Source organism: Notolepis coatsorum (assembly GCF_963971535.1).
Source record: "Notolepis coatsorum genome assembly, chromosome: 1".
Lineage (NCBI taxonomy): Eukaryota > Metazoa > Chordata > Actinopteri > Aulopiformes > Paralepididae > Notolepis > Notolepis coatsorum.
In genome coordinates this window covers 181278834-181295210 of record NC_140165.1, presented here as the reverse complement: position 1 = coordinate 181295210, position 16377 = coordinate 181278834, and the positions used below count along the sequence as shown (strand labels likewise).

Genomic DNA, 16377 nt, shown 5'->3' with positions numbered 1-16377 from the left:
GGCCAGGAGGTATCAGACTAGGAGCAGGGTCAGGAGGTATCAGACTAGGAGGGTCAGGAGGTATCAGACTAGGAGCAGGGCCAGGAGGTATCAGACTAGGAGCAGGGCCAGGAGGTATCAGACTAGGAGGGTCAGGAGGTATCAGACTAGGAGCAGGGTCAGGAGGTATCAGACTAGGAGGGTCAGGAGGTATCAGACTAGGAGGGTCAGGAGGTATCAGACTAGGAGCAGGGCCAGGAGGTATCAGACTAGGAGCAGGGCCAGGAGGTATCAGACTAGGAGCAGGGCCAGGAGGTATCAGACTAGGAGCAGGGCCAGGAGGTATCAGACTAGGAGCAGGGTCAGGAGGTATCAGACTAGGAGGGTCAGGAGGTATCAGACTAGGAGGGTCAGGAGGTATCAGACTAGGAGCAGGGCCAGGAGGTATCAGACTAGGAGGGTCAGGAGGTATCAGACTAGGAGCAGGGTCAGGTGGTATCAGACTAGGAGCAGGGCCAGGAGGTATCAGACTAGGAGCAGGGCCAGGAGGTATCAGACTAGGAGGGTCAGGAGGTATCAGACTAGGAGCAGGGCCAGGAGGTATCAGACTAGGAGCAGGGTCAGGAGGTATCAGACTAGGAGCAGGGTCAGGAGGTATCAGACTAGGAGCAGGGCCAGGAGGTATCAGACTAGGAGCAGGGCCAGGAGGTATCAGACTAGGAGGGTCAGGAGGTATCAGACTAGGAGCAGGGCCAGGAGGTATCAGACTAGGAGCAGGGTCAGGAGGTATCAGACTAGGAGCAGGGCCAGGAGGTATCAGACTAGGAGCAGGGTCAGGAGGTATCAGACTAGGAGCAGGGTCAGGAGGTATCAGACTAGGAGCAGGGTCAGGAGGTATCAGACTAGGAGCAGGGTCAGGAGGTATCAGACTAGGAGCAGGGTCAGGAGGTATCAGACTAGGAGCAGGGCCAGGAGGTATCAGACTAGGAGCAGGGCCAGGAGGTATCAGACTAGGAGCAGGGCCAGGAGGTATCAGACTAGGAGGGTCAGGAGGTATCAGACTAGGAGCAGGGTCAGGAGGTATCAGACTAGGAGCAGGGCCAGGAGGTATCAGACTAGGAGCAGGGCCAGGAGGTATCAGACTAGGAGGGTCAGGAGGTATCAGACTAGGAGCAGGGCCAGGAGGTATCAGACTAGGAGCAGGGTCAGGAGGTATCAGACTAGGAGCAGGGCCAGGAGGTATCAGACTAGGAGCAGGGTCAGGAGGTATCAGACTAGGAGCAGGGCCAGGAGGTATCAGACTAGGAGGGTCAGGAGGTATCAGACTAGGAGCAGGGTCAGGAGGTATCAGACTAGGAGCAGGGTCAGGAGGTATCAGACTAGGAGGGTCAGGAGGTATCAGACTAGGAGCAGGGCCAGGAGGTATCAGACTAGGAGCAGGGTCAGGAGGTATCAGACTAGGAGGGTCAGGAGGTATCAGACTAGGAGCAGGGTCAGGAGGTATCAGACTAGCAGGGCCAGGAGGTATCAGACTAGGAGCAGGGTCAGGAGGTATCAGACTAGGAGGGCCAGGAGGTATCAGACTAGGAGCAGGGTCAGGAGGTATCAGACTAGGAGGGTCAGGAGGTATCAGACTAGGAGCAGGGCCAGGAGGTATCAGACTAGGAGCAGGGCCAGGAGGTATCAGACTAGGAGCAGGGTCAGGAGGTATCAGACTAGGAGGGTCAGGAGGTATCAGACTAGGAGGGTCAGGAGGTATCAGACTAGGAGGGTCAGGAGGTATCAGACTAGCAGGGCCAGGAGGTATCAGACTAGGAGCAGGGTCAGGAGGTATCAGACTAGGAGGGTCAGGAGGTATCAGACTAGGAGCAGGGTCAGGAGGTATCAGACTAGGAGCAGGGCCAGGAGGTATCAGACTAGGAGCAGGGCCAGGAGGTATCAGACTAGGAGGGTCAGGAGGTATCAGACTAGGAGCAGGGCCAGGAGGTATCAGACTAGGAGCAGGGCCAGGAGGTATCAGACTAGGAGCAGGGCCAGGAGGTATCAGACTAGGAGCAGGGTCAGGAGGTATCAGACTAGGAGCAGGGTCAGGAGGTATCAGACTAGGAGCAGGGTCAGGAGGTATCAGACTAGGAGGGTCAGGAGGTATCAGACTAGGAGGGTCAGGAGGTATCAGACTAGCAGGGTCAGGAGGTATCAGACTAGGAGCAGGGCCAGGAGGTATCAGACTAGGAGCAGGGTCAGGAGGTATCAGACTAGGAGCAGGGTCAGGAGGTATCAGACTAGGAGCAGGGTCAGGAGGTATCAGACTAGGAGGGTCAGGAGGTATCAGACTAGGAGCAGGGCCAGGAGGTATCAGACTAGGAGCAGGGTCAGGAGGTATCAGACTAGGAGCAGGGCCAGGAGGTATCAGACTAGGAGGGTCAGGAGGTGTCAGACTAGGAGCAGGGCCAAGAGGTATCAGACTAGGAGGGTCAGGTGGTATCAGACTAGGAGCAGGGTCAGGTGGTATCAGACTAGGAGCAGGGTCAGGAGGTATCAGACTAGGAGCAGGGTCAGGAGGTATCAGACTAGGAGCAGGGTCAGGAGGTATCAGACTAGGAGGGTCAGGAGGTATCAGACTAGGAGCAGGGTCAGGAGGTATCAGACTAGGAGCAGGGCCAGGAGGTATCAGACTAGGAGGGTCAGGAGGTATCAGACTAGGAGCAGGGCCAGGAGGTATCAGACTAGGAGCAGGGTCAGGAGGTATCAGACTAGGAGCAGGGTCAGGAGGTATCAGACTAGGAGCAGGGCCAGGTGGTATCAGACTAGGAGCAGGGCCAGGAGGTATCAGACTAGGAGGGTCAGGAGGTATCAGACTAGGAGGGTCAGGAGGTATCAGACTAGGAGGGTCAGGAGGTATCAGACTAGGAGCAGGGTCAGGAGGTATCAGACTAGGAGCAGGGCCAAGAGGTATCAGACTAGGAGGGTCAGGAGGTATCAGACTAGGAGCAGGGCCAGGAGGTATCAGACTAGGAGGGTCAGGAGGTATCAGACTAGGAGCAGGGCCAGGAGGTATCAGACTAGGAGCAGGGCCAGGAGGTATCAGACTAGGAGCAGGGCCAGGAGGTATCAGACTAGGAGCAGGGCCAGGAGGTATCAGACTAGGAGCAGGGCCAGGAGGTATCAGACTAGGAGCAGGGCCAGGAGGTATCAGACTAGGAGCAGGGCCAGGAGGTATCAGACTAGGAGGGTCAGGAGGTATCAGACTAGGAGCAGGGCCAGGAGGTATCAGACTAGGAGGGTCAGGAGGTATCAGACTAGCAGGGCCAGGAGGTATCAGACTAGGAGCAGGGCCAGGAGGTATCAGACTAGGAGCAGGGCCAGGAGGTATCAGACTAGGAGGGTCAGGAGGTATCAGACTAGGAGCAGGGCCAGGTGGTATCAGACTAGGAGCAGGGCCAGGAGGTATCAGACTAGGAGCAGGGCCAGGAGGTATCAGACTAGGAGGGTCAGGAGGTATCAGACTAGGAGCAGGGCCAGGTGGTATCAGACTAGGAGCAGGGCCAGGAGGTATCAGACTAGGAGCAGGGCCAGGAGGTATCAGACTAGGAGCAGGGTCAGGAGGTATCAGACTAGGAGCAGGGCCAGGTGGTATCAGACTAGGAGCAGGGCCAGGAGGTATCAGACTAGGAGGGTCAGGAGGTATCAGACTAGGAGCAGGGCCAGGAGGTATCAGACTAGGAGGGTCAGGAGGTATCAGACTAGGAGCAGGGCCAGGAGGTATCAGACTAGGAGCAGGGCCAGGAGGTATCAGACTAGGAGCAGGGTCAGGAGGTATCAGACTAGGAGCAGGGCCAGGAGGTATCAGACTAGGAGCAGGGTCAGGAGGTATCAGACTAGGAGCAGGGTCAGGAGGTATCAGACTAGGAGCAGGGTCAGGAGGTATCAGACTAGGAGCAGGGTCAGGAGGTATCAGACTAGGAGCAGGGCCAGGAGGTATCAGACTAGGAGCAGGGCCAGGAGGTATCAGACTAGGAGCAGGGCCAGGAGGTATCAGACTAGGAGCAGGGTCAGGAGGTATCAGACTAGGAGCAGGGTCAGGAGGTATCAGACTAGGAGCAGGGTCAGGAGGTATCAGACTAGGAGCAGGGCCAGGAGGTATCAGACTAGGAGCAGGGCCAGGAGGTATCAGACTAGGAGCAGGGTCAGGAGGTATCAGACTAGGAGGGTCAGGAGGTATCAGACTAGGAGGGTCAGGAGGTATCAGACTAGGAGCAGGGCCAGGAGGTATCAGACTAGGAGGGTCAGGAGGTATCAGACTAGGAGCAGGGCCAGGAGGTATCAGACTAGGAGCAGGGCCAGGAGGTATCAGACTAGGAGCAGGGCCAGGAGGTATCAGACTAGGAGCAGGGCCAGGAGGTATCAGACTAGGAGCAGGGTCAGGAGGTATCAGACTAGGAGGGTCAGGAGGTATCAGACTAGGAGCAGGGCCAGGAGGTATCAGACTAGGAGCAGGGTCAGGAGGTATCAGACTAGGAGCAGGGCCAGGAGGTATCAGACTAGGAGCAGGGCCAGGAGGTATCAGACTAGGAGGGTCAGGAGGTATCAGACTAGGAGGGTCAGGAGGTATCAGACTAGGAGCAGGGTCAGGAGGTATCAGACTAGGAGCAGGGCCAGGAGGTATCAGACTAGGAGGGTCAGGAGGTATCAGACTAGGAGGGTCAGGAGGTATCAGACTAGGAGGGTCAGGAGGTATCAGACTAGGAGCAGGGTCAGGAGGTATCAGACTAGGAGCAGGGCCAGGAGGTATCAGACTAGGAGCAGGGCCAGGAGGTATCAGACTAGGAGCAGGGTCAGGAGGTATCAGACTAGGAGCAGGGCCAGGAGGTATCAGACTAGGAGCAGGGCCAGGAGGTATCAGACTAGGAGGGTCAGGAGGTATCAGACTAGGAGCAGGGCCAGGAGGTATCAGACTAGGAGGGTCAGGAGGTATCAGACTAGGAGCAGGGCCAGGAGGTATCAGACTAGGAGGGTCAGGAGGTATCAGACTAGGAGCAGGGTCAGGAGGTATCAGACTAGGAGCAGGGCCAGGAGGTATCAGACTAGGAGGGTCAGGAGGTATCAGACTAGGAGCAGGGTCAGGAGGTATCAGACTAGGAGCAGGGTCAGGAGGTATCAGACTAGGAGGGTCAGGAGGTATCAGACTAGGAGCAGGGCCAGGAGGTATCAGACTAGGAGCAGGGTCAGGAGGTATCAGACTAGGAGGGTCAGGAGGTATCAGACTAGGAGCAGGGTCAGGAGGTATCAGACTAGCAGGGCCAGGAGGTATCAGACTAGGAGCAGGGTCAGGAGGTATCAGACTAGCAGGGTCAGGAGGTATCAGACTAGGAGCAGGGTCAGGAGGTATCAGACTAGGAGCAGGGTCAGGAGGTATCAGACTAGGAGGGCCAGGAGGTATCAGACTAGGAGGGTCAGGAGGTATCAGACTAGGAGCAGGGCCAGGAGGTATCAGACTAGGAGGGTCAGGAGGTATCAGACTAGGAGGGTCAGGAGGTATCAGACTAGCAGGGCCAGGAGGTATCAGACTAGGAGCAGGGCCAGGAGGTATCAGACTAGGAGGGTCAGGAGGTATCAGACTAGGAGCAGGGTCAGGAGGTATCAGACTAGGAGCAGGGCCAGGAGGTATCAGACTAGGAGCAGGGCCAGGAGGTATCAGACTAGGAGGGTCAGGAGGTATCAGACTAGGAGCAGGGTCAGGAGGTATCAGACTAGGAGCAGGGCCAGGAGGTATCAGACTAGGAGCAGGGTCAGGAGGTATCAGACTAGGAGCAGGGTCAGGAGGTATCAGACTAGGAGCAGGGTCAGGAGGTATCAGACTAGGAGCAGGGCCAGGAGGTATCAGACTAGGAGCAGGGTCAGGAGGTATCAGACTAGGAGCAGGGCCAGGAGGTATCAGACTAGGAGGGTCAGGAGGTATCAGACTAGGAGCAGGGCCAGGAGGTATCAGACTAGGAGCAGGGTCAGGAGGTATCAGACTAGGAGCAGGGTCAGGAGGTATCAGACTAGGAGCAGGGTCAGGAGGTATCAGACTAGGAGGGTCAGGAGGTATCAGACTAGGAGCAGGGCCAGGAGGTATCAGACTAGGAGCAGGGTCAGGAGGTATCAGACTAGGAGCAGGGTCAGGAGGTATCAGACTAGGAGCAGGGCCAGGAGGTATCAGACTAGGAGCAGGGTCAGGAGGTATCAGACTAGGAGCAGGGCCAGGAGGTATCAGACTAGGAGGGTCAGGAGGTATCAGACTAGGAGGGTCAGGAGGTGTCAGACTAGGAGCAGGGCCAAGAGGTATCAGACTAGGAGGGTCAGGTGGTATCAGACTAGGAGCAGGGTCAGGAGGTATCAGACTAGGAGCAGGGTCAGGAGGTATCAGACTAGGAGGGTCAGGAGGTATCAGACTAGGAGCAGGGCCAGGAGGTATCAGACTAGGAGGGTCAGGAGGTATCAGACTAGGAGCAGGGCCAGGAGGTATCAGACTAGGAGCAGGGTCAGGAGGTATCAGACTAGGAGCAGGGCCAGGTGGTATCAGACTAGGAGCAGGGCCAGGAGGTATCAGACTAGGAGGGTCAGGAGGTATCAGACTAGGAGCAGGGCCAGGAGGTATCAGACTAGGAGCAGGGTCAGGAGGTATCAGACTAGGAGCAGGGTCAGGAGGTATCAGACTAGGAGCAGGGTCAGGAGGTATCAGACTAGGAGCAGGGCCAGGAGGTATCAGACTAGGAGCAGGGTCAGGAGGTATCAGACTAGGAGCAGGGTCAGGAGGTATCAGACTAGGAGCAGGGCCAGGAGGTATCAGACTAGGAGCAGGGTCAGGAGGTATCAGACTAGGAGGGTCAGGAGGTATCAGACTAGGAGCAGGGCCAGGAGGTATCAGACTAGGAGGGTCAGGAGGTATCAGACTAGGAGCAGGGTCAGGAGGTATCAGACTAGGAGCAGGGTCAGGAGGTATCAGACTAGGAGCAGGGCCAGGAGGTATCAGACTAGGAGCAGGGCCAGGAGGTATCAGACTAGGAGCAGGGCCAGGAGGTATCAGACTAGGAGCAGGGTCAGGAGGTATCAGACTAGGAGCAGGGTCAGGAGGTATCAGACTAGGAGGGTCAGGAGGTATCAGACTAGGAGCAGGGCCAGGAGGTATCAGACTAGGAGCAGGGTCAGGAGGTATCAGACTAGGAGCAGGGCCAGGAGGTATCAGACTAGGAGCAGGGTCAGGAGGTATCAGACTAGGAGGGTCAGGAGGTATCAGACTAGGAGGGTCAGGAGGTATCAGACTAGGAGCAGGGCCAGGAGGTATCAGACTAGGAGGGTCAGGAGGTATCAGACTAGGAGCAGGGCCAGGAGGTATCAGACTAGGAGCAGGGCCAGGAGGTATCAGACTAGGAGCAGGGCCAGGAGGTATCAGACTAGGAGCAGGGCCAGGAGGTATCAGACTAGGAGCAGGGTCAGGAGGTATCAGACTAGGAGCAGGGCCAGGAGGTATCAGACTAGGAGCAGGGTCAGGAGGTATCAGACTAGGAGGGTCAGGAGGTATCAGACTAGGAGGGTCAGGAGGTATCAGACTAGGAGCAGGGCCAGGAGGTATCAGACTAGGAGGGTCAGGAGGTATCAGACTAGGAGCAGGGTCAGGTGGTATCAGACTAGGAGCAGGGTCAGGAGGTATCAGACTAGGAGGGTCAGGAGGTATCAGACTAGGAGCAGGGCCAGGAGGTATCAGACTAGGAGGGTCAGGAGGTATCAGACTAGGAGCAGGGTCAGGTGGTATCAGACTAGGAGCAGGGTCAGGAGGTATCAGACTAGGAGCAGGGCCAGGAGGTATCAGACTAGGAGCAGGGTCAGGAGGTATCAGACTAGGAGCAGGGTCAGGAGGTATCAGACTAGCAGGGCCAGGAGGTATCAGACTAGGAGCAGGGTCAGGAGGTATCAGACTAGGAGGGTCAGGAGGTATCAGACTAGGAGGGTCAGGAGGTATCAGACTAGCAGGGCCAGGAGGTATCAGACTAGGAGCAGGGCCAGGAGGTATCAGACTAGGAGCAGGGCCAGGAGGTATCAGACTAGGAGGGTCAGGAGGTATCAGACTAGGAGCAGGGCCAGGAGGTATCAGACTAGGAGCAGGGTCAGGAGGTATCAGACTAGGAGCAGGGTCAGGAGGTATCAGACTAGGAGCAGGGTCAGGAGGTATCAGACTAGGAGCAGGGCCAGGAGGTATCAGACTAGGAGCAGGGCCAGGAGGTATCAGACTAGGAGGGTCAGGAGGTATCAGACTAGGAGCAGGGCCAGGAGGTATCAGACTAGGAGCAGGGCCAGGTGGTATCAGACTAGGAGCAGGGTCAGGAGGTATCAGACTAGGAGCAGGGTCAGGAGGTATCAGACTAGGAGCAGGGCCAGGAGGTATCAGACTAGGAGCAGGGTCAGGAGGTATCAGACTAGGAGCAGGGCCAGGAGGTATCAGACTAGGAGCAGGGTCAGGAGGTATCAGACTAGGAGCAGGGCCAGGAGGTATCAGACTAGGAGGGTCAGGAGGTATCAGACTAGGAGCAGGGTCAGGAGGTATCAGACTAGGAGCAGGGCCAGGAGGTATCAGACTAGGAGGGTCAGGAGGTATCAGACTAGGAGCAGGGCCAGGAGGTATCAGACTAGGAGCAGGGTCAGGTGGTATCAGACTAGGAGCAGGGTCAGGTGGTATCAGACTAGGAGCAGGGTCAGGAGGTATCAGACTAGGAGGGTCAGGAGGTATCAGACTAGGAGGGTCAGGAGGTATCAGACTAGGAGCAGGGTCAGGTGGTATCAGACTAGGAGGGTCAGGTGGTATCAGACTAGGAGGGTCAGGAGGTATCAGACTAGGAGCAGGGTCAGGTGGTATCAGACTAGGAGGGTCAGGTGGTATCAGACTAGGAGCAGGGCCAGGAGGTATCAGACTAGGAGGGTCAGGAGGTATCAGACTAGGAGCAGGGTCAGGAGGTATCAGACTAGGAGCAGGGCCAGGAGGTATCAGACTAGGAGGGTCAGGAGGTATCAGACTAGGAGCAGGGTCAGGAGGTATCAGACTAGGAGGGTCAGGAGGTATCAGACTAGGAGCAGGGCCAGGAGGTATCAGACTAGGAGCAGGGCCAGGAGGTATCAGACTAGGAGCAGGGCCAGGAGGTATCAGACTAGGAGCAGGGCCAGGAGGTATCAGACTAGGAGGGTCAGGAGGTATCAGACTAGGAGCAGGGTCAGGAGGTATCAGACTAGGAGCAGGGTCAGGAGGTATCAGACTAGGAGCAGGGTCAGGAGGTATCAGACTAGGAGCAGGGTCAGGAGGTATCAGACTAGGAGCAGGGTCAGGAGGTATCAGACTAGGAGCAGGGTCAGGAGGTATCAGACTAGGAGCAGGGCCAGGAGGTATCAGACTAGGAGCAGGGTCAGGAGGTATCAGACTAGGAGCAGGGCCAGGAGGTATCAGACTAGGAGCAGGGCCAGGAGGTATCAGACTAGGAGCAGGGCCAGGAGGTATCAGACTAGGAGCAGGGCCAGGAGGTATCAGACTAGGAGGGTCAGGAGGTATCAGACTAGGAGCAGGGTCAGGAGGTATCAGACTAGGAGCAGGGCCAGGAGGTATCAGACTAGGAGCAGGGTCAGGAGGTATCAGACTAGGAGGGTCAGGAGGTATCAGACTAGGAGCAGGGCCAGGAGGTATCAGACTAGGAGCAGGGCCAGGTGGTATCAGACTAGGAGCAGGGCCAGGAGGTATCAGACTAGGAGCAGGGCCAGGAGGTATCAGACTAGGAGCAGGGTCAGGAGGTATCAGACTAGGAGCAGGGCCAGGAGGTATCAGACTAGGAGCAGGGTCAGGAGGTATCAGACTAGGAGCAGGGCCAGGAGGTATCAGACTAGGAGCAGGGTCAGGAGGTATCAGACTAGGAGCAGGGTCAGGAGGTATCAGACTAGGAGGGTCAGGTGGTATCAGACTAGGAGCAGGGCCAGGAGGTATCAGACTAGGAGCAGGGTCAGGAGGTATCAGACTAGGAGCAGGGTCAGGAGGTATCAGACTAGGAGCAGGGCCAGGAGGTATCAGACTAGGAGCAGGGCCAGGAGGTATCAGACTAGGAGCAGGGTCAGGAGGTATCAGACTAGGAGCAGGGCCAGGAGGTATCAGACTAGGAGGGTCAGGAGGTATCAGACTAGGAGGGTCAGGAGGTATCAGACTAGGAGCAGGGTCAGGTGGTATGCTGCATCGTATGCGATATACAAAAACGTACATGTTCTATCAATACATACTTTAAAAAAAAATTATTACAGATTGCAGCAGTATTATCAATATATAAGGATCAACAGTGGAAATCAAATTAGAATATTAGAGATCATGAATAAAAGCAGAAACATGACAATTCTGTGAAAAAATATATATAAATAAATAAATAAACAAACTAACAAATAATAAGGCAAATGACTTGTTCATGATGAGATTATCGGTTGGCAAGACATCCAAAACAACCTACATGGAAGTTTAATAAAATGCATACTGCTATCTGACCAAGTCTTCTAGCTAGTAGCTACTCACTTGTTCTTCTTGCCGTAGTCGGCCAGGATGAGGTCTTTGAGTTGCACCTCTACCTTGATCCACTCCTCATCTGTGAGTGTCGGCCAGATGTGATGGGGTTCGGTGATGGTCGTCTTGTCTGGTTTCAGGATCACCTTGGCCCGGTCGTTGTTGACATGGAGTGCTCGCAGGATCAGGATGAGACGAGAGAAGGCCTAGAGATAATAGCATGCCACACACGACACTAGTTACACAGGAGGGCGAGTGACGAGGTCTCGCTGGATGCTAATGGGTCCGTTACTGTTACTAATTTGTAGATTAGTCATGTAGGGTTGCACGATACAGATACTAGAAAATTATCGCAATACGCAGCTGTTAAATACGAGTGGTCTCCCTCTCTCATATGTATATATATATATATATTTTTTTTATCCACCTTTTCTCCTCTTTTAATTTTTTTTCTCCCATCCCCAATTACCCGCTGTGCAAATTCTCCCCTCCCCCGTCTTGAACGTTGCTCGCATATGCCCCCCACTGGCCGGTTGTAGGGAGGATAGAAGCCTTGCATCACGTGTCCCCTCCGATACACGAGGAGGCAGCCTGTCACATCTTTTCACCTGCCAGCACGGACTCTCATTGGCGAGGTGTAACGTGTGGGAGGCTCACACTACCCCCGCCATTTCCTGTCTCTGCTGTGCATGCATCCCCAACCGACCTGTAGGAGTCGCTGTCCACAACGTCCAGATTACCACCCATCGACTTCCACCCACTAACTCTGCCAATTGAGTCAGTATGACGGCCGACCAAAGCCGGAGGCAACGCCGACAGCCGGAGTCGAACCCGGTGTCTCTTGCGTTGGTGACGAGCGCAATGTCCGCTGCGCCAACCAGCCGCCTTACATATGTATATATTGTAAATATTTGTGTTCTACACGTCTAGTATAGATAAGAAAATGACTGATCGTTTGGTAGTTTTAACTATCAATTAGACAGGTTAGATGGCAAGTATGTATTGCTCCACGGTGCCTAATGGAGGGAAATTATAGTTCCCCGTCCTAGTAGCATTCCCCTTTAGATAAACTAACTCTGATTTAACTTCATTTCCATTCAGACAATATATAGAGGCAGGTCAAATCCAGTGTATTTCATCCTAATGTGAGGCTGTAATGAGGTAATAAAGACTGACTGTGTAGGAGGAGATGGTCTTGAGCCAATCATCGTAGAGGTTGAAGAGCACCATCTGGGGCTCGGTGGCCTTCAGGATCAGGTCTCCGAACTTCTCCACCTTCAAACAGGCCTGGAAGGGCAGCTGCAGCTCTGAGCCCTTGATCACAATGTTGGGGAAGTCCAGCAAGTGGACCTGGATGTGGTATAAGGAGGGGGAGAGAGGGGCAATGCCAAGTTAGCATTACAATTGAAACAATAATTTTTAGTAGGGATGACCACCATCCACCAACCCCTAAATCTGCCAACACGGGGTGATCTGAGCCAACACGGGGTGATCTGAGCCAACACAGGGTGATCTGAGCCAACACGGGGTGATCTGAGCCAACACAGGGTGATCTGAGCCAACACGGGGTGATCTGAGCCAACACAGGGTGATCTGAGCCAACACGGGGTGATCTGAGCCAACACAGGGTGATCTGAGCCAACACAGACTACAATCTACTCATGACCCAGTTGTATCATTGATTCATTCATACACAAAATAACAGTGAACATCTTTCTAAACATGGGAACTTACAATGGGAAAGAGGAAGCCTACAGCATGACTGACATTTACTTCTCTTTCTAACACACTATGATATCCCTCTCTCCATTTCTCTTACTATCACACACACAAAAACAAACAATCGCATACACATAGCCTTCACTACCAGACATATGGAACACACGCGTTCACTTCTTGCTACATCTGATCCAGGTCAACAGCGGCCAAAGTTGGATGTTTTGTTTGGAGCGACGCATAGCTAGTGTTTATATAACCTTAAAAACCGAACTAAATGATCGAGGCAGTCCACAGACTGCAGTGCATGGAACAAAGGTCTCACCTCCAGAGGGTCCAGCATGCCCTTCCTGGTCACAATGATCTGTTTGGGCTGCTCTTCCACAGGGAGCGAACGAATCAGGGCAGCCACTTCTTCAGCAGTCTTCCATTTGGCCAGCTGCAGACAAGAAAACAACACTTAACCCTCTAAAGCCTACATAGACAAACATTCACCTGGACATAGTGTTATAGTTTTGCGTATTCTTTGAGTCAGTATCAAGTGTTGTGGTGAACTGTGGTTAGGATGGTGTTAAGGGCTGGTGGACGGTGGTTAGGGGCTGGTGAAAGGTGGTTAGGGGCTGGTGGTTAGGGGCTGGTGGATGGTGGTTAGGGGCTGGTGGTTAGGGGCTGGTGGATAGTGGTTAGGGGCTGGTGGATAGTGGTTAGGGGCTGGTGGATGGTGGTTAGGGGCTGGTGGATGGTGGTTAGGGGCTGGTGGATGGTGGTTAGGGGCTGGTGGATGGTGGTTAGGGGCTGGTGGATAGTGGTTAGGGGCTGGTGGATAGTGGTTAGGGGCTGGTGGATAGTGGTTAGGGGCTGGTGGATGGTGGTTAGGGGCTGGTGGATGGTGGTTAGGGGCTGGTGGATAGTGGTTAGGGGCTGGTGGATGGTGGTTAGGGGCTGGTGGTTAGGGGCTGGTGGATAGTGGTTAGGGGCTGGTGGATGGTGGTTAGGGGCTGGTGGATAGTGGTTAGGGGCTGGTGGATAGTGGTTAGGGGCTGGTGGATAGTGGTTAGGGGCTGGTGGATGGTGGTTAGGGGCTGGTGGATGGTGGTTAGGGGCTGGTGGATAGTGGTTAGGGGCTGGTGGATAGTGTTAGGGGCTGGTGGTTAGTGTTAGGGGCTGGTGGATGGTGTTAGGGGCTGGTGGATAGTGGTTAGGGGCTGGTGGATGGTGTTAGGGGCTGGTGGATAGTGGTTAGGGGCTGGTGGATGGTGTTAGGGGCTGGTGGATGGTGTTAGGGGCTGGTGGATAGGGGCTGGTGGATAGTGGTTAGGGGCTGGTGGATAGTGGTTAGGGGCTGGTGGATAGTGGTTAGGGGCTGGTGGATAGTGGTTAGGGGCTGGTGGATGGTGTTAGGGGCTGGTGGATAGTGGTTAGGGGCTGGTGGATAGTGGTTAGGGGCTGGTGGATAGTGGTTAGGGGCTGGTGGATGGTGTTAGGGGCTGGTGGATAGGGGCTGGTGGATAGTGGTTAGGGGCTGGTGGATAGTGGTTAGGGGCTGGTGGATAGTGGTTAGGGGCTGGTGGATAGTGGTTAGGGGCTGGTGGATAGTGGTTAGGGGCTGGTGGATAGTGGTTAGGGGCTGGTGGATGGTGGTTAGGGGCTGGTGGATGGTGTTAGGGGCTGGTGGATGGTGTTAGGGGCTGGTGGATAGTGGTTAGGGGCTGGTGGATAGTGGTTAGGGGCTGGTGGATAGGGGCTGGTGGATGGTGTTAGGGGCTGGTGGATAGGGGCTGGTGGATGGTGTTAGGGGCTGGTGGATGGTGTTAGGGGCTGGTGGATAGTGGTTAGGGGCTGGTGGATAGTGGTTAGGGGCTGGTGGACAGTGGTTAGGGGCTGGTGGACAGTGGTTATGTGCTGGTGGTTAGGATGGATGCTAGCACAGGGTGGATGTGGCAGATGGATCAAATCAAATCAAATTGATTTATAAGGCCCGACAACACACGTTAATGTCCCCATGGGCCGTACAAGTCTTCTTTAAACAAGTCAAGAAGAAAACATAACAATAAGTCAAGAACAGAACAAGAACACCATAAGGTCCAACAAATTTAAAATAAATGCAAATAAATGAAAGAATGCAAGCACTCCCAGACATACCCCACGCGAAGGTAAGGAAAAACTCACTAAAACCTAACAATAGGGAAAAATGCTCCACAGGCATGGATGGATGGTGTTTTTAAAGTACCTGTCCCAGACGTTTCTGACCGGCCCACACAGAGGTGTGAATGATCTTTAGGAAGAGCTGACCGGTCCTGGGGTTGAAGATGAAGATGGCTCCGTTAATGGGCTTTGTGGTCAAGTTACCCTCGAACGTCTAGAGAAAGCGAGAGAATACATGTGACTGAACACAAAGGAATGGCGCTGTGTAGAAAAACAATGCAGATATATATAATGTTCATTGACAGTGGTCCACTATTTCCTTCAATTTGAGACTTTTATTGAGAGTGCAGTCACAGAGAGAACAGTATGCCCTTGTTGTGTTAATAAGAGCCCAATACAAATAATATTTGGTTGGGAAAAAGGTGAACTTTCTTAACCACTTAAGCTTCAGACGGTGGGGCGTCACACTTTGCCCTCGTCGCCAGCACAGGGCTGTGTTTATGCCGATCAACCAATACATTGTTGGAAAGTTGAATTTGACGCCTTTCGACCATCACCCTACTCGACCTATTGCATGCTTCCAGTCTTGAGTTACAAGATGAAACATCCGACGAGCGTCATTTGACAAGCGAATCGGACAAGTGACCACATCCCGTTTGGCCCGGTCCTGAATGGACCAGTCACCACTGATGGCGAAAATGATTGACCACCTTTGTAGCCAATGAAATTCTGGCGCCAATGTTATCCCATGCGGGGGCTGATCGCAACAAGAAAGGGGTAGAAGAAGCCAGGGAAGTCCTTTGTTTTGACTAGAGCCTCGGAATCAATGGAAGTGGACGGCAAATTTTACGTGGGATTGTTATACACTTTGGACCTGTACTGTAGATAAGACTTCAGGCTATGGAACACTTATGTTTTCCAGCTCCTACCCCTCAGCTGGAACTTAAATACAGGCATCTGGCAACAAGTAAAGAGAAATGCGAGTACACAAAACCTTTATTTCAGTGTGTTCAAACCTTTGTAACTCTATTTCATTAGCACTCAAAGTGATTCTTCTTTGTTGTGGAGGAAAGATCATAATGTTTAGTTTCAAAAGAGACCAAACTCATGCATGTGCTATAATAAAGTATAATAAATCACAAATTACTTTGGGTATGCAATAGTGAGGTATGTTATGCAAAACTAGCCCCATTTTTGCCCGATGCTTATGTGGTTTAGAAGGGGGTAAGAATTCTAATCAAGGGGAGCTCCCGTAGCTCACCGCATATCTCGGCGCTATTTCTGCGTCGGGGACAACCGTGCTCGTCACGGATCTGGGGTACACAAGTTCGATTCCCGGACCCGCCGTATTTTCTCAGAGTGTCTTCCCCTGCTCTACATCCCATTCAACCTGTTTCTGTCGGTCATGCTTGACCAGAAAAGCGATAAACGCTTAAAAAAAAAAGTTAAAAAAAAAGAGAATTCTAATCAAAACAAAGAATTACAACACAGATCAAAGAGAAAGTCTTTCTACCTGAGGTAGCAACAAAATAAGACTACTACATTATTCAAACAAAACCCCAGTCTTCAGCACTAGATCTAAAGAGACCGAAAAGCTAGACTTGACAGTTTGCAAAATGACTGACATACCGATCCACTAAACTGTGGTCAGGCACTACTTACTAATAGTGTTGTCAAAAATATCGAAGTATCGATACATATATAAAACAATATTTAAAACTGCTTCGATACTCATTTCCCGAAATACCGATACTTTCTGCAGTATCGGTACCAGCTGGCGAGTGTTCTACAGCAAGTTGTTGACGCGCTGTTCCGCCTGCTCCGAGTCCAGCCCTCCCCTCACAGAGCAGTCTTCAGTTTGTATTTGTAAACAAGAGCTTTTAGCTGAAAATGATGGCAAATGCAGAGCCTCCGCAACTTGTGCTTGTGGATAAAGAAAACAGCAGAAGTGCTGTTTGGAGGTACTTCGGGTTTGA

At 53.3% G+C, this 16377-nt stretch overlaps 1 protein-coding gene across 1 annotated transcript in view; it reads right to left on the bottom strand.

The window, feature by feature from the left end:
• prpf8 (pre-mRNA processing factor 8) overlaps positions 1-16377 on the bottom strand; it is a 147858-nt gene that overhangs the window by 23614 nt on the left and 107867 nt on the right. The window contains exons 34-37 of the mRNA XM_084328371.1: positions 14487-14615; positions 12582-12695; positions 11717-11890; positions 10553-10746 (exon numbers count right to left, since the gene is read on the bottom strand). Of these exons, the coding sequence (XP_084184497.1) occupies positions 10553-10746; positions 11717-11890; positions 12582-12695; positions 14487-14615 (611 nt within the window). The remainder of the gene's footprint in view (positions 1-10552; positions 10747-11716; positions 11891-12581; positions 12696-14486; positions 14616-16377) is intronic.